The 16,781-nt window shown below is 40.9% G+C and overlaps 1 protein-coding gene across 1 annotated transcript in view; it reads left to right on the top strand.

Annotated features, from left to right (window-relative positions):
• SEMA5A (semaphorin 5A) overlaps window positions 1-16,781 on the top strand; it is a 548,310-nt gene that overhangs the window by 192,896 nt on the left and 338,633 nt on the right. The window contains exon 3 of the mRNA XM_040262502.1: window positions 595-789. Coding sequence (XP_040118436.1) covers window positions 669-789 — 121 coding nt within the window. The 5' untranslated portion in view covers window positions 595-668. The remainder of the gene's footprint in view (window positions 1-594; window positions 790-16,781) is intronic.

Raw genomic sequence — 16,781 nt, 5'->3', positions numbered from 1 at the left:
GTTCAAGGGTGACGACAACTCGATAGAGCTTAAGTGTGAATATTCCCCCTTTTATAATGGATGGGCTATCTCATAAAGTCATTGGGAGGAAGAGGGGTCTGGATTCAGACAGATAGATAGATATGCTAAGTCGCTTCAGTCGTGTCCAACTCTGTGACCCCATGGACTGTAGCCCACCAGGCACCTCTGTCCACGGGATTCTCCAGGCAAGAATACTGGAGTGGGTTGCTATTTCCTTCTCCAGGGGATCTTTCCAACCCAGGGATGGAAGCCGTATCTCTTATGTCTCCTGCATTGACAGGTGGGTTCTTTACCACTAGCACCACTTTGGAAGCCTGTATATATATCTATATCTATATATATCTATATATATGTATGTATATGAATATATATGTATATGTATATATATATGTATATGTATATATTATATATATACATATACACACATTTCTGAAATATCTTCCAGAAAAAGGGCTGTTTTTTTTTTAAGTATTCTCTCTCTTTTTTAACTAGAGTGCTGAGGCTTTACCAAAAGACCAACTACTGACAACCTGAGCCCATGTTCATGAACTTGTTCTCTTCTGTGTGTTTTAGGCACTTTCCACACATGACGGGACCACGAGCTTCTGCTTAGACAAGTGCCCAGAGTTGACGGTCTCCTGCCCATCATGAAGGGACCCTGCGTCATCGCGTGGCTGTTCTCAAGCCTGGGGTGGTGGAGACTCGCCCAGCCAGAGGCAGACACATCTCTGTGCCAGAGAGCAGAGCACCCAGTCATTTCCTATAAAGGTGAGAGTCAGGCACGCTCGCATTGCAAAGGCACCGTTTAAGCCCAAGTTTCATGCTCAGGATGGCAGCGGTTATCACTCTGTTATTCCGTGACTTTTGTTTAAAATCAGAGTGAAAGTACGAAATCCCCCATTTCATACTTTTTTAAAATATTTCAATTATATTTATTTATTTATTTATATTTTATTTTTTATTTTACTTTACAATTCTGTATTGTTTTGAAACTGAGAAGAATTCAAGCTCAGAATTATCACAGATAGAAAATTCCATTGTTGAGGCTACGTTTACTTGACCGGTGCTGTCAGCCCCCTAGACATGTGAACCAGGGGAGAAAAATGTGACCCTCAGAAATAACAACACACCAAGCAAAACAAAAAATTCTTCACTTCAGCATTTCTCAACAAAGCCCGAGTCCTACCACACAGTGTATGCCTTTGTCTTTATCTCGCATTGCATGGCAGATGGAATTTTTTGCTGTCTCAAATATCTCCACAGATCTGTAGGATCAATTGATTAGTATGTGTACACATTCTTTTATTATTTAATTCATCAAAATTTTTAGGGTTCTTTACCCCTCAACACTTATAGGCATTCAAGATGAAAATTAAACTAGCCTTTCTCTCTGTCTTCAAGGAAATCACACTTATATCATGAAGCCAAGTATAATTAGACATTGTATTTTAATAATTCATCCACTAGTATTTTAATTTTACTATTTTGTAACTTTTATATCACAAAATTTTTGGAATATATACAAAATTAGAATCTGTTCTAAAGTCTAAGGAACACTCAACCCCTGGATTTATTCATTCTTGGCCCTTCTTTTTTCTTTTAAATCCCCCCCCACGCTCCACCCACATTCACCAAATTATTTTGAAGCAAATTCAAGAAATCATACAATTTTGTCATAACAGTTCAGTTCTTGAATATCAAAGATGAGGAATTCATACTACCATTATCACACCAAAACAATCAAAAGCCCAAACATAATCCAATGCCATAGAATTAGCAACTATCACGCGAGTACTGTGAGCTCCCTGATGGTTGCAGGAATGCCTGCCCCTTGTTTGGCTAACAGCTGTGTTGAGTCGGGGGTGGAATGAAGTTCGTACACTGCGGTTGGCTGGTGTATCTCCCGAGTCTCCTCGGCTCTCCCTGGGCTGTGTTGTTTTGTTACTCCACTGGCAAGCTCATTTTTAAGAAACCTAGGTTCACTGTCCTGTAGCGTTTCCACAGTGCTTCTCATTGATGTCACAGATGTCCTTCTGTCCCTAACGTTTCCATAAACTAGGAGTGATAATGAGAGGCCACTCAGATTCAGGTATGCCTCTTTTTGTCTCTACTGTGTCATGGATGGTGCCCTGACCCTCACTGGGCTACGAAATAATCAGTCACTGACGATCATTCATTCATTCATCTAAACCTACTGATTCATTCATGGGTGCAAAACTAGGAGTCTTACATTTTCCTACTCTTTCTTCACTTAATGGCTAAATTATTTCTATAGAAAGTAACTTTCCCTCCTTAACTATTTGAATTTCCTAAGGGTGCATCTGGCATAGGAAAGGCAGAGTGGATGCTTATTTTTATTTCCTGTGCCATTTTTTGAAATAGTCCAGTTAGTTGGTTCTCTAACATTATCCAAAGGGGACAAATAAAAAGTTATGTTTGCTTTCTTTAGAGTTATTTTTAATATATGGATTTCAATATTTGATATATTTTAATCAATTGCAGCTTTTATTCTTGTAGACGGTACAATAATCACATTTCAAGCTTAGGGGAGGGGATGCTCTTGAGGTTGCCTCTGAGACAACTCAAGTGGCCTTTGATGGCTTCTTTATTCTCTAGGATAACAAGGTGCCCCTCACTCCTCTTATCCATTTCCTTCCATTGACCTGAGAAGCAGCATTTTCATCTGATTGGAGCACAGGAGTGGCCAAAGTGAGGTCTTGTCAGTGTACAGAGCTAAGGAAAGCATTCTCCACAACGCACTATGATTGTTCTGGATGCTTCCAGTTCATCTTGTGGACTCTAGGGATCTCTTCCAGACCTCTTCCATCCTATGTCTCTGTCTTTCTCTGCTGTGCACAGACTCCTGTCTCTGCAGGTCAATGTAATTATTCCTTTGCTTTTGTCTGCAATACACGCTCAGTTGTTTCAGAATAATGGTTTTGTGAAACTCTAGTCCTTGTTGACTCGGAGAAGGCAATAGCCCCCACTCCAGTGCTCTTGCTTGGAAAATCCCATGGACGGAGGAGCCTGGTAGGCTGCCGTCCATGGGGTCGCTAGGAGTTGGACACGACTGAGCGACTTCACTTTCACTTTTCACTTTCATGCATTGGAGAAGGAAATGGCAACCCACTCCAGTGTTCTTGCCTGGAGAATCCCAGGGACCGGGGAGCCTGGTGGGCTGCCATCTATGGGATCGCACAGAGTCGGACACGACTGAAGCGACTTAGCAGCAGTAGCAGCAGTCCTTGTTGACTACAGAAAACCCGTTTGTGTGGTTTTTCTTTTAGTCATCAGGGTATGAATTGCACTGGATAATTGAAGCAAAATTACTGCTTTGAAATTGAAGGAATTTAAGTTTATATGGTTGGGCCATCAACTCAAAACATAGTTAATTTCACTTTTGATTTTTGAGATTTTTCAAAATTGACATAATTCTGTAATATTTTAAAGCCCAATTAATAAAACAAGGGTGTTCGGAGAAAGTGACTTCACTCTGTTTTCCTTACCTTGTTCCTCCTTTCTCCGTTTAGCTCACCTTTTACCTATAGTTTATGATTTTTGTCTCTTTTTTAATATAAATAAAATTCCACACACACACACATATACATGTACAAATATATTCATACCCTCTTTTCTTAAAAAGTAGCATGTATACAAAATTCTCTCTATCAAGCATTTTTTCACATCAGGATATGAACTGGTGTCCACACCTCAGTAACATGGATTTATGTCACTTCTTCTCATAGTTACATGGCTCTCATCTATGGAATGAGCTCCAGTCTCTTCAACACCTCCTTACTGGGGGACGTGCTCATGTATAGTGTTACAATGTACAGTACCTTCTGGAACAATCTTTTGGTATTTTTACAAGTGTGCTATTGACAGAGATTCCTGGAATTGGGATTGCTGGGTCAAAGGGTGAATGCACCTGTGGTTTTGCTAGATCTTGCCTGATTCCCTTTCATGAGGGTTGTGCCATTTTGCATTCTCCTTGCTCTTGGTATGAGTGTTTGATTCCCACCAGCCTTTCCAGCAGAGCACACTGTTAGGCTTTGGCATTTGGGAGAACCCTGTAGTTCATCAAAGGCTTCCCAGGTGGCTCAGTGTTAAAGAACCCGCTTACTGACGCAAGAGACATGGCTTCAGTCCCTGGGTCAGGAAGATCCCCTGGAGGAGGAAATGGCAATCCACTCCAGTATTCTGCCTGGAAAATTCCACGGACAGAGAAGCCTAGCAGAGACTACAGTCCATGGGGTCACAAAGTCAGATGTGACTGAGCTACTGAGTACGCATGCATGCAGAGTGTGTCAGTGGACACACTGACTGCATTTTTCAAACTGCATTTTTAAAAGGACGTGTGGACACAGCCGGGGAGAGGGTAGGAAGAATTGAGAAAACAACATTGACATATATACTTTTCACACATGCCAAGTCGCTTCACTCGTGTCAGACTCTGTGTGCCCCTATAGGCTATAGCCCCGCCCCCTCAGGCTCTTATGTTCGTAGGATACCAAGAGTAGATTGCTTTGCCCTCCTCTAGGACACCTTCCTGACCCAGGGATTGAACCTGCCATCTCCTGCATTGGGAGGCAGGTTCTTTACCACTAGCACCACCTGGGAAGCCCTATATACTCTATCATGTGTAAACTAGGTAAATAGTGGTAAGCCACAGTATAACAGGGAGCCCAGCCTGGTATCTTGTGATGACCTAGAGGGGTGGGATGGGAGGGGTGAGGGAAGCTCAAAAGGGAGGGATATGTGTGTGTATATGTAGATATCTGCATATACACATGTAGATATATACATTTACACATACATATGTATACATAATTATGACTCATTTGCATTATTGTATGGCAGAAACCATCATACTGTAAAGCAATTATCCTCCAATTAATCAATCAATTAAAAATAATTTGGAGTGGACATTCAACTAACATTTAATAGGAGCCTATTATGTACCGGAGTCTGTGCTAAATATTGAGGAGACAGAGGTAAAAAACACAGTTCCTATTAAGGGTTTAGAATGTCTTAAGGAATACAGACCGAAAGGGCCATTGTGTTATGTTCTCTTAAGGGTCCTCACAGAGGTGTCTTTACTGGGTGCATGGGAGCCTAGGGAAAAGGTATCTGAACCGGCAGCCTGGGCTGCAGAGGAGTGCTTGAGCACAGGAGTGGCTGAGGACTCTTTCTAGGATGCTGCAGGACCAGAGCTGAGTCCCAGATGACTGTGATAAGGTGTTTATGAGTCTCACAGAGGGATCCCAGCAGGTTTTGGCAAGTGACAAGACCAGTGAGCCATGAAATCTCAGTTCAGATCATGGAGAGGTGGAGGGAGATGAGACTTAGAGGGAAGATTTAATAATGTAGGGCCTCAGAAGGCATCTCTGCAAGGCTCCCTCTGTCTGCACAGGCTCAGCGTGGAAGGTGGAGAACAGGCAGTGGAAAGAGCCAACCCTGGAGCTGCTGCTGTGACCAAAGGGAGCTGTGAAGAGGGCAGGAGGGCCTGAGCTGCAGGATGGGTAGCAGCAGTGAAGAACTGGGTGGATTCTGGAAATCTGCAGAAGAGGTTGTTGATGTTTTCAAGGAGAGACCAGGAGGCACTGAGTGCGAGCCCCAAGTTCTTGGCTGTTGATTCCAGGTGGAGTAAAGAAGGGAAGTCTGAAGTGGTGAGATGAGGTTGAGAAATCTGAGTTCCTAGCTGCCATCAGATGGAATTAACTAGCTGAGAGCTGGAGTCAGGGGTACCAGGGAAGGAGAACTTTTTCAAGAGGGAAGTGGCCATCATAGTATCTGGGCCAGAAGGTAGGGTGACAGACTCACCCTGATTTCCACCAGGCTCTTAGAGACATAGATTTGACCCTTGGGTCAGGAAGGTCCTCTGCAGGAGGGCACAGCCACCCACTCTTGACTGGAGAATCCCATGGACAGAGGGGCCTGGTGGGCTGTGGTCCATAGGGTCATAAAGAGTTGGACACAACTGAAATGACTTAGCACGTGCACTGAAAACTCTACTGTATTTTCAGAAAACTGGAACAGATGGTTACCCTCCTAGAAACTGTCAGCAATGGTGTATTTATTTCCCAGTGTTGCTGTAACCAGATACTATAAACTAGATGATTTAAAACAACAACAACATGGTCTCTTATAGTTCTGGAGGCTGGAAGTCCAAAAACAAGATGTCAACAGAGCTGTGCTCTCTTTGAAGGCTCCAGGGAAGAATTCTTCTTTTCCACATCCTAGCTTCTGGTGGTTGTCCGCAATCTCCTGTGTTCCTCGGCTTGTGGACCCATCACTGCAGTCTCTGAGTCTGTAGTCACATGGCATTTTCTCTGTGTGGATGTTCTTGTCTTCTCTTCTTTTTATAAGAATAGGAGCCTTATTGAATTTAGGGCCCACCCTAACCCAGCATGACTAAATCTGAATTAATTATCAAGATCGTACGTCCAAATAAGATCATAATCATCACAGGTTCATGAGGTTACGACTTCAGCATATCTTTTGGGTGGACATATTCAGTTCAATTCAGTTGCTCAGGCATGTCCAACTCTTTCTGACCCCATGGACTACAGCACACGAGGCTTCCCTGTCCATCACCAACTCCCAGAGCTTGCTCAAACTCATATCCATCAAGTCAGTGATGCCATCCAACCACCTCATCCTCTGCCGTCCCCTTCTCCTGCCTTCAATATTTCCCCCATCAGGGTCTTTACAGGTGAGTCAGTTCTTCATATCCAGTGGCCAAAGTATGGGAATTTCAGCTTTAGCATCAGCATCAGCATCAGTCCTTCCTATGAATATTCAGGACTGATTTCCTTTAGGATTGACTGGTTGGATCTCCTTGCAGTCCAAGGGACTCCCAAGAGTCTTCTCCAACATCACAGTTCAAAAGCATCAGTTCTTTGGTGCTCAGCTTTCTTTATAGTCCAACTCTCACATCCATACATGACTACTGGGAAAATCATAGCTTTGACTAGACAGACCTTTGTTGGCAAAGTAATGTCTCTGCTTTTTAATATGCTGTCTAAGTTGGTCATAGCTTTTCTTCCAAGGAGCAAGCGTCTTTTAATTTCATAGTTGCAGTCACCATCTGCAGTGATTTTGGAGCAAAAATAAATAAATAAGTAAAGTGTGTCACTGTTTCCATTATTTTCCCCATCTATTTGCCATGAAATGATGGAACCGGAATCCATGATCTTAGTTTTCTGATGCTGAGCTTTAAGCCAACTTTTTCATGCTCCTCTTTCACTTTCATCAAGAGGCTCTTTAGTTCCTCTTCACTTTCTGCCATAAGGGTGGTGTTATGCATGGTGTCACCTACAGGACTTATTCAGCCTTTAGCAAACGACATTCATCAGTGCAGCTTTAGAGCGTGATGGGGATGAAGCTAGATGGTAATGAATGGAGGGATGTGTGCGAGTTGAAGGAATAGATATAAAAATAGAGAATTATTGTTTCAAGTAGGCAGGGATAGGAGGATAGGGAATAGCTTTTAAGAGAGCATTACTTAATCCTCTTTAAATGGTGATGGGGAAGAGAGAAAAGACAGGGGGAAGGAATTGACTAGGCAGAGCCCCCAAGGCTGTAGGAGGGGACAGGATACGGGGCACAGGTGAGGGATTAGCTCCCAGGAAGCAGACCCCACCCCCAGGGAGCCCAGGGGAGGGAGGCTGGGGGACCCAGGATGCAGGGCAGTCAGCAGGAGGGGGTTGCCCAGGACTCCATCTTCGCTGAGGAGGAGCAGGCAGGCCGTGGAGGATGGGGCTTTTGGAAGGAAGTGCTGTTCTTAAGAAAGGATAAGACTGTTGACCAAGAACAGACACAGAAGATTCCCCCTGACTTCAGAACCCAGTCGGTCCTTGAAGTGGTTCCTTTTATAGCTGAGCAGCTGGCCACAGCTACGCCCCCTAAACACTTATCTGTGCTCTCTACAAACAGTCTGAGAGAGTATAACGAAGCCTGGATGAGAGAGCAATAAAGGCAGGACTGGGTCACCCTGATGCTTAAGATCTTGATATTTGCGGTATATTTCAAATTTCACAATTTAGTTTTATACGTTGGGGTCACTCTGCACGAGATTCTACTCAAGAAGAGTCTACAGGAACATTTCATTACAACTAAGCACGTTTCATCTACGTCTTGATTCGATTTGCCTAGTTGGGCAGAAGATGCTGGCAGGATCTTAGTAGAATATTTGCCACTCCAGGCTCCTCTTCTCTTGTGGAGTTCATTGCTCAGGAAGCCCTAACAGCTTGCTGTGTCTGCACGGTTGCCCCCTTGACTGCATGGTCTAGAATATTTATCCCTGATCATGCAGTGGCTGCTAAAACACCCTGACACATGACAGACGCTTCACACTTACGTCCTTGTTGATTGCTTAAATATCTGTTCCAATAAAGAGGGGGAAAATAGTGACCCTTCAAGACAACATGTTTCTCAGCATGCTTACTGAGTCTCATAACCATCTTCCAAATGAGTTTTAAATGTTTAATGTCCACTTAAGGGGATAGTGCCACATTCTGCTTTTGTTTGTTTATTGATTAAAGTTTACCCAGCAGGCTGGCTGTTTAGAGAGCCTGAGCCAGTAATAGGAATTAGAGCAATTTCACAAGATGCATAGAGAAGGACCTCCACTGGAGTGAGCCATGCTGGACTCATGCTTACTTGGACTTGCAACTGTAATGTTATGACTAATGTGGAGGCCTGTCTTCAGTGTCTTAGCTGACAGCACTTAGTATTTTTTTTTTTAATTTTATTTGAAGTGTAGTTGATTTACAAGATTGTTAATTTCGGCTATACAGCAGAGTGAATCAGTTATGCATATATATACATTCCTGTTCATATTCTTTTCCATTATGGTTTATTACAGGCTATTGAATATAATTCCCTGTGCTCTACAGTACCTTGTTGTTTATCCGTTTTATATGTAATAGTTGACATCTGCTAACCCCAAATTCCCAACCCATCCAATCCCTCCCCTCCCCTCCCCCTTGGGAACGGCAGTGTCTGTGAGTCTGCTTCTGTTTCATCGATAGAGGTTTATTTGTGTTGTATTTTAGATTCTACATATAAGTGGTATCATAGGGCATTTGTCTTTCTCTTTCTGACTTACTTTGCTTAGTTTGATCATCTCTAGGTCCGTCCATGTTTTTGCCATGTATGATGGCTCCATGCCTGTCTCAGGACTCCATACCTATCTCTTGGCCTCATGAACATCCCAGGACCATATACATGTTCCACGAGACATGCCTATCTAATGCCCCAGACAGGCATCTAGTTTCATGATCCTGGCTGGATTTTACCTCTTAGGATCTAGGATGCTCGTTACCACACAAGGGGCCATTGCAGGTAATTTCCAGCATCCCTGTCAGATTTCAGAGTCTTTAAGCATGTAAACCTTGATTAAAATGGCTTCCAGTATTTCTCCCTGTTCTCCTAGTCGTATACTTGCCATTTGACCTTTATGAATTGTAATTGTGCATAATTGCATGACAGGGGCCCACTTTCTCCAAGGAAGAATTGGGAAAATTTATTTTAATTAGATTGCATAAAATTCATTTTAATATTTTCATGTGAATCTAATTAAAGTATAGCAAGATACCACTTACCATTGAAAATTGTCTTGAACTCAGTGTTTTTGTTTGTGAAAACAAAAATTTACATAAATCAATTGTGATTCTCTTTGGTTTCATAGCAGGTTATGAGTTACCCTCTTTTGAGTTTACTTGTAAGGGGGGGGGAATGTTTCTTATAGATCCTCTATTATAAAAAGTCCTTTGACCTATCAATAATTTAACTTCTGTTATCATGCAAATGAGTGAATATTTCTCATAGTGTAATCTCAAAGTCACATGGAGAAAATATATGAACCTATTTGCAAGTGAAGCAGCTAAGGTATACACACACTGCCTGTTTTATACATTGTTGCTGTTCAGTCGCTAAGTCCTGTCTAACTCTTTGCAACTCTGTGGACTCAGTACACCCACAGGCACCCCTGTCCATTGTCTCCCAGAGTTTGCTCAAATTCATGTCCACTGAGTCGGTGATGTCATTCAACCATCTCATCTTCTGCTGTTCCCTTCTCCTCCTGTTGTCAATCTTTCCCAGCATCAGGGTCTTTTCTAATATGTTGACTCTTCTCATCAGCTGGCCAAAGTATGGGAGCTCCAGCTTCAGCATCATCCTTCCAATGACTGTTCAGGGTTTTACACATTTAAGAACTGCATTTGCTAATACATTTTTTACTCTAAAGTGTGTTGTTAGTTTGCTCTCTGAAAAAATGGAATATTAAAAAATGTCACTTTTCAACTCTGTAACTTAGGTATGTAATGATCATTCATGAGTGCATAGAGGTGTTAGAAAATGCACTCATTATAAAACCACTATGCATTATTCTTTAGGTGAAATTATTCCAATACCTACCTTGTCCTTTCATATTGTTATTGATCTTTGATTGATGAAAACTTTTGAGGGTCTCTGTTATACATTTTTTTATAAACAGTGATTAAGTTCTGATGAAAATAATTTGAGTTTTGAGAATGATCAATAACTTTTGTATTACTTTTGTGTTCTAGGACCACTAATGAAATAATGTGTAAGACATCTATATTTTTTCTTGAGATAACCAATTTTTGATTGATTTTTCTCAGTGGGGAAATAGTTTCTATTACTTTAAGATTGTGAAGGTAAAACTTTATAAGTTAAGTAGTTCAGTGGGATTGCATGAAATTTGGGGATAAGATTTTGTGAAGTTATTGTCAGGACTCTAATTTAAAATAGTCATTTCATTTAGCCTCAAAGAGCATGTTATTTTATTTTATTTTTGTTCAAGCATATTATAGGCTTTCTAAGCCTTTAAGTGGGCAATTTATCTATTTCTCACAGTGAAGGTAGCTAAAAATCTTATCCTTATTTTACCTATGAAAAACAGTTGGAGATTAAATGTAGAGTGGACAAACTTTTAATTAAGCAATATTTTTCTTGGATTTATAACTCCCTGTCATCCTCTAATATCAAGGCAAAGGAAGCATCCATGGTAACATTTGAGGAGACCAAGGTTCTGCCTGCTTCTGCAGACAACAGCACTGAAATTTTTCTGTTATTCATACAATAAAGACTACACCGAGGTTTCCAAATCTTATTTAGTGTGTTTACTAATCTAATCAGCACCTTAACCTTTTATTTTCCTGAAGCTTTTTAAAGAGGAGTGTTTTTTTTTTTTTAATTGCGGCATAGTTGTTTACGATGTCGTGTTTATCTCTGTTGTTCAATGAAGTGCGTCAGCTGTATGTACACATGTAGCCCCTCCCTCTTGGACCTCCTCTCCACCCCGTCTCGCTCCTCTAGGTCACCACAGAGCCCCAGGCTGCGCTCCTTGTGCTATATAGCAGGCTCCCACTAGCTAGCCATTTTACACACAGCAGCACACAGAGGTCAATCCCTATCTCCCTTCATCCCAGCCCCGCCCCACATCCAGACGTCCATGCCCTACATCTGGGTCTCTATTCCTACCAGTGGAGTTATTTTTTAATTTCTCTTTTACGTTTCCATTTCCATCCTGTGAGTCAGGGATGGACTTCAGAAAGCCTAAGCACATGCGTCACATGGATCACAGTCAAGATCAGGTGACAACGTATGCTAACACGCCCAAAGGGATAGATCCCTCCAGTCTGCAAGATGGCAACGTTGTCACAATACTCTCTGACCATTTCCACGTTGAAAGCCCCTCTGGGCTGTGTGTTAGGCAGACTGCACACCCTTTTAAATAAAATCAGAGAAACGAGACCCTGATGCCCTGAATGCCTGGGCTGGCAGAGGGCTGCTGGCAGCTCTCAGAACATGATTAATGACTGTCATCCTCATCTGTATTTTTGTGCCCCAGATCCCCTCACCTCATCACACAGAGTGCTTTAGCTTCTGCTTGTTTGAAGATAAAAGCAGAGGTTCAGTTTATTAATTATGCAATCAGTCTTTACTGAGTACATATGATGTGCTAGACATGTTTCTATTACAGGGTTTCCCCGGTAAACAGAATGGTTTACTCAGAGTTTACATTCTGTTAGGGGAGACAGACAATAATATGATGATATGATATAGACCTGCTGGTTCATATGGTAAAGAATCTGTAACTTGGGAGACCCAAGTTTGATCCCTGGGTCCTCTGGGAAGATCCCCTGAAGAAGGAAATAGCAACCTATTCCAGTATTCTTGCCTGGAGAATCCCATGGACAGAGAAGTCTGGCAGGCTACAGTCCATGGGGTCACAAAGAGTCAGACACGACTGAAGTGACTTAGCACACATACAGGCAAGAGGAGCCACTGGAAGGTTTGAGCAGAGGGATGGTGTAGTAAGGACCTAATATGACTTAAAGTGTCGCCCTGGCTGCCGTGCCGAGGACAGACTGCATTGCAAGTGGGTGTGTGGGGCAGGGCAGGGGGAGCATTTTGGGAGCTGGAGGGTGATCTAGGCTGGGGATGGTGGTAGCTTAGGTGAAAGTGTTGGCAGCAGTCCACATTCTGGTTATAGTGTGTTTGGATGTCATGTCCAAAGTGTTTCCTTTTAAGTTGTATATATGAGAGAAAGAGAAAGACAAGCGTGACTCTCGAGTTTTTGGCTTGGGCAGTTGGGCAGGGTAGAAATGGTATTTACTAACATGGGAAAGATTAAAAGAGTCACCCTTGGAAGGAGTTTCAGAGGCTCAATTTTGGACACTTGAAGTGTGAGGTGATTCTTTAGCATCCAAGTGAAAATGTCAAATAGTCAGTTGCATATACAAGTTTGGAGTTCTGAGAGCAATTTTTGAAGATTCCACAAAGCATAGCAATTTGGGAACTAGCAGTGAGGAAGGGACAACAAATCTGACTATTTAGTCTTTATGAATTTTATCTGGATTTTAATGTTTCTCACTGTATAATGCAAAAGTATGTTGAAAAGTTATAATTTGGGAGTTAAAGGGAAAATTTCAAATCTTTGCATGGATAGTTCCACCAGATTCAAACATCTTCTGAATTAAAATAATAGACTAAAATAAAGCATGATTCATTCAAATTTAGGACTCACCTGAATGCTTTTATTTCTTACTTCTGAAGAGTCAGTCCTACTTTAAAAAAGCTTATTTACAAAAGAAAATCTTCAGCATGGAAACCATACACTTTCCATTTCATAGTGGGGGAAAACATCTTAGCTGATAAATCCATGGATTAATTAATCAATTAATCCAAGGAATAAATACCTAACTCAACATTTTGGGGACTATAAATGCACACCAATGAAAAATATATGAATGTTTGAATTCTTTCATGATAGAGTTTTTAACCGTAATATCTGATACTATTTTCGAAAATTGTATATGAATCAGCAGAGAACTTCTGTCTTATATGCTTCTTGTTTGATCAAGATTTGGTAAACATGATTTTTAAGTTGAAAAATGATATAGGGGACTTTACTATCTGGTAATGATGAGAAAAAGGGATTTGATTTATGTTCATGATTTAGACAAGAAAACCAGACAGAATGTTAGCAATTATAGTTTTCAGACAGTGGACAACAGGCAGAAGATGGAGTAGGATTATGATTTCTGAGGGAAAATAAATAAACGAGATGGGTTCTTATGATTGCCTCAGCTTGCTGAAAGGAGTTTCCAAGACTTAGCACAGTGATTCAGAATCCAAACATAGATCAGCATAAAGTAAGTCTCAACATATTAAAAAGGATTAAAATCATGGCTGTGTAATCAATGAGCACATCAGAGTCAAACTAAAAATCAGTAGCTGAATGGTGTATACAAAATTATGTTTGAATTTAAGCAATATATTTCTAAATGGCTCATAGATCACATAGAAAATCAAAGGGGAATTCTGAAATATTTTCATCTGAATGACAATAAAAGCCCAACTTATCCAAATTTATGGTATATGATTAAAGCAGAGCTTGGTTGGGGGGGATTTAGATCACTATTTGCTTATATTAGGGATGGATAAAGTCTGAAAAAATAAAATTAAACTTATAGTAAACAGAAGAAAGAAAATGGAGATGAGTATAAATCATTATAAGTGAAAATAAAAAATAAGGAAGATCAATGAAATTAAAACTTAGTTCTTTAACAACACCAATAATGTCAATAAGCCTCTAACTAGATTGATAGGAACAAGAGAGAGAGATATTCATCAATATTAGGAATGAATGAGGAGACATCAATACTGAACCTACAGTTTAAGAAGACAGTGATAGAAAACAATGAATTTGACAGCTTAGATGAAATGGATAAATTCTTTGAAGATAAGCAGTCTATTCAAGTTCACTTAAGAAAAGTCAGATAAAGTAAATTCTGTTTCCATTTGTTGGGGTCCTTTAATGGAACAGAACCTGGTGGTCCGGAGTCGACGATAAGAAAATGAAACAGAAAGAGAGAGAGAGAAAGAAAGAGGGAAAGAAAGAGAAAAAGAAAGACAAGCTGACCCAAGGTCTGATGGAGCAAGGGTGCTTTATTAGCAGAAATGCAGGCTTATATATCATTAGAAAGATGATTACTCAGCTATTACACAGGATGAAATTTTATCAATAGCTGCAATATGGATAGTCTGATACATACAAGGTCATGGACGCTGAAAAGAGTCACTGAAGGGAGTTATATAAAGGAATCCAAGCAGATACTGTTTCTCATGATCTCAGTCCTGAGAGCTGCGTGCAGCTCTACTCATTCCTGGAATAGGAACTGATAAGGAACAGAGAATCCTTGAGAAATGGCATACAAAGGAAGAAAAATGCAACATATTGGATTCTTTAAAGTTAAATGTCTCCTGACGTGGAATGGAATGGAAGGCACAGGAATGAATTTACTGCAAATATTTCATGAGAAATATTTTATGTCACAATTGAGGCGGTGGTGATAGAGTTTATCCATTTGTTAAAGGTCATTGAATTTAAGATGCTAAATGTTACTGTGCCTAAATTATATCTTATTGTTGTTCAGTTGTTAAGTCATGTCTGACTCTTTGCAAGCCCATGACTACACTATGCCAGGCTCCCTGTCCTTCACTGTCTCCAAGAGTTTGCTCAAATCATGTCCATTGAATCAGTGATGCTATCTAACCATTCCATTCTCTGCTGCCCACTTCTTCTCTTGCCCTCAATCTCTCCCAGCATCAGTGTCTTTTCCAGTGAGTTGTCTCTTTGCATCAGGCAGCCAAAGTACAGGTGCTTCAGCTTCAGCATCAGTCCTTCCAGTAAATATTCAGGGTTGATTTTCTTTAGGATTGGCTGGTTTGTCTTTTTGTTTTATTTTACTTTTTAATTGTTTAAATTTTTATTATTTTTAATTAATTTATTTATTTTAATTTTATTTTATTATAATATTGTGATGGTTTTTGCTGCACATCAACATGAATCAGCCATGGGTGCACATATATCCCCTGAACACCCCACCTCCCTCCCTCCCTACCCCATCCCTCTGGGCTGTCCCAGAGCACTGGCTTTGAGCATCAAACTTGCACCGGTCATCTATTTTGCATATAGTAATATACATGTTATTCTCTCAAATCATCCCACCCTCCCCTTCTCCCACAGAGTCCAAAAGTCTGTTCTTTACATCTCTGTCTCTTGCTGCCTTGCATGTAGGATAGCTGTTACCATCTTTCTAAATTCCATATATATATATATGTTAATATACAGTATTGGTGTTTCTCTTCCTGACTTACTTTACTTTCTATAGGCTTCCCTCATAACTAAATCAGTAAAGAATCTGCCTGCAATGCAGGAGACCTGGGTTTGATCCCTGAGTTGAGAAGATCCTCTGGAGAAGAAAGCGGCAACCCATTCCAGTATTCTTGCCTGGAGAATCCCATGAACAGAGGAGCCTGGTAGGCTACAGTCCATGGGGTTGCAAGAGTCAGACACAACTTACTCACTAAACCACCAACACTCTATTTAATAGGCTCCAGTTTCATCCACCTCATTAGAACTGACTCCAATGCATTCCTTTTTATAGCTGAGTAATATTCTATTGAGTATGTGTACCACAACTTCCTTATCCATCATCTGCTGATGGACATCTAGGTTGCTTCCATGGAAGCAGTGTTCATTCAGCACTGCGATGAACACTGGGGTACACATGTCTCTTTCAATCTGGTTTCCTCAGTGTGTATGCCCAGCAGTGGGATTACTGGGTCATAATGTAGTTCTATTTCCAGTTTTTTAAGGAATGTCCACACTGTTCTTCATAGTGGCTGTACCAGTTTGCAGTCTCACCAACAATGTAAGAGGATGCCCTTTTATCCACACCTTCTCCAGCACTTGTTTGTAGACTTTTTGATGGTGACCATTCTGACTGGCGTGAGATGATACATTATTGTGGTTTTGATTTGTATTTCTCTGATAGTGAATGATATTGAGCATCTTTTCGTGTGTTTATTAGCCATTGTATGTCTTCTTTGGAGAAATGTCTGTTTAGTTCTTTTGCAGACTTTTTGATTAGGATTGACTGGTTTGATCTCCTTGCTGTCCAGGGACTCTCAAGAGTCTTCTCCCGCACCACAATCCCAAAGCATCAATTCTTCTGTGCTCAATCTTCTTTGCTTGTGCAACTGAAAGAATGAATTTTTAAATTTATTTCATTTTAATTCCCTAAAATTAAAGTATAAATAGTCATCTCTTCCTGGTGACTACCATGTTGGAAAGCACAGGTATGGACCTTTGGCTTCTAGGACTATATAATAAACACTGGCATAGGCTGCTATTCCTGTGAGGCTACGTAAAGACGCTT

This window comes from Oryx dammah, unplaced genomic scaffold, assembly GCF_014754425.2.
Source record: "Oryx dammah isolate SB20612 unplaced genomic scaffold, SCBI_Odam_1.1 HiC_scaffold_20, whole genome shotgun sequence".
In the NCBI taxonomy this organism is placed as follows: Eukaryota; Metazoa; Chordata; class Mammalia; order Artiodactyla; family Bovidae; genus Oryx; species Oryx dammah.
This window is presented reverse-complemented; position numbering and strand designations above follow the sequence as displayed.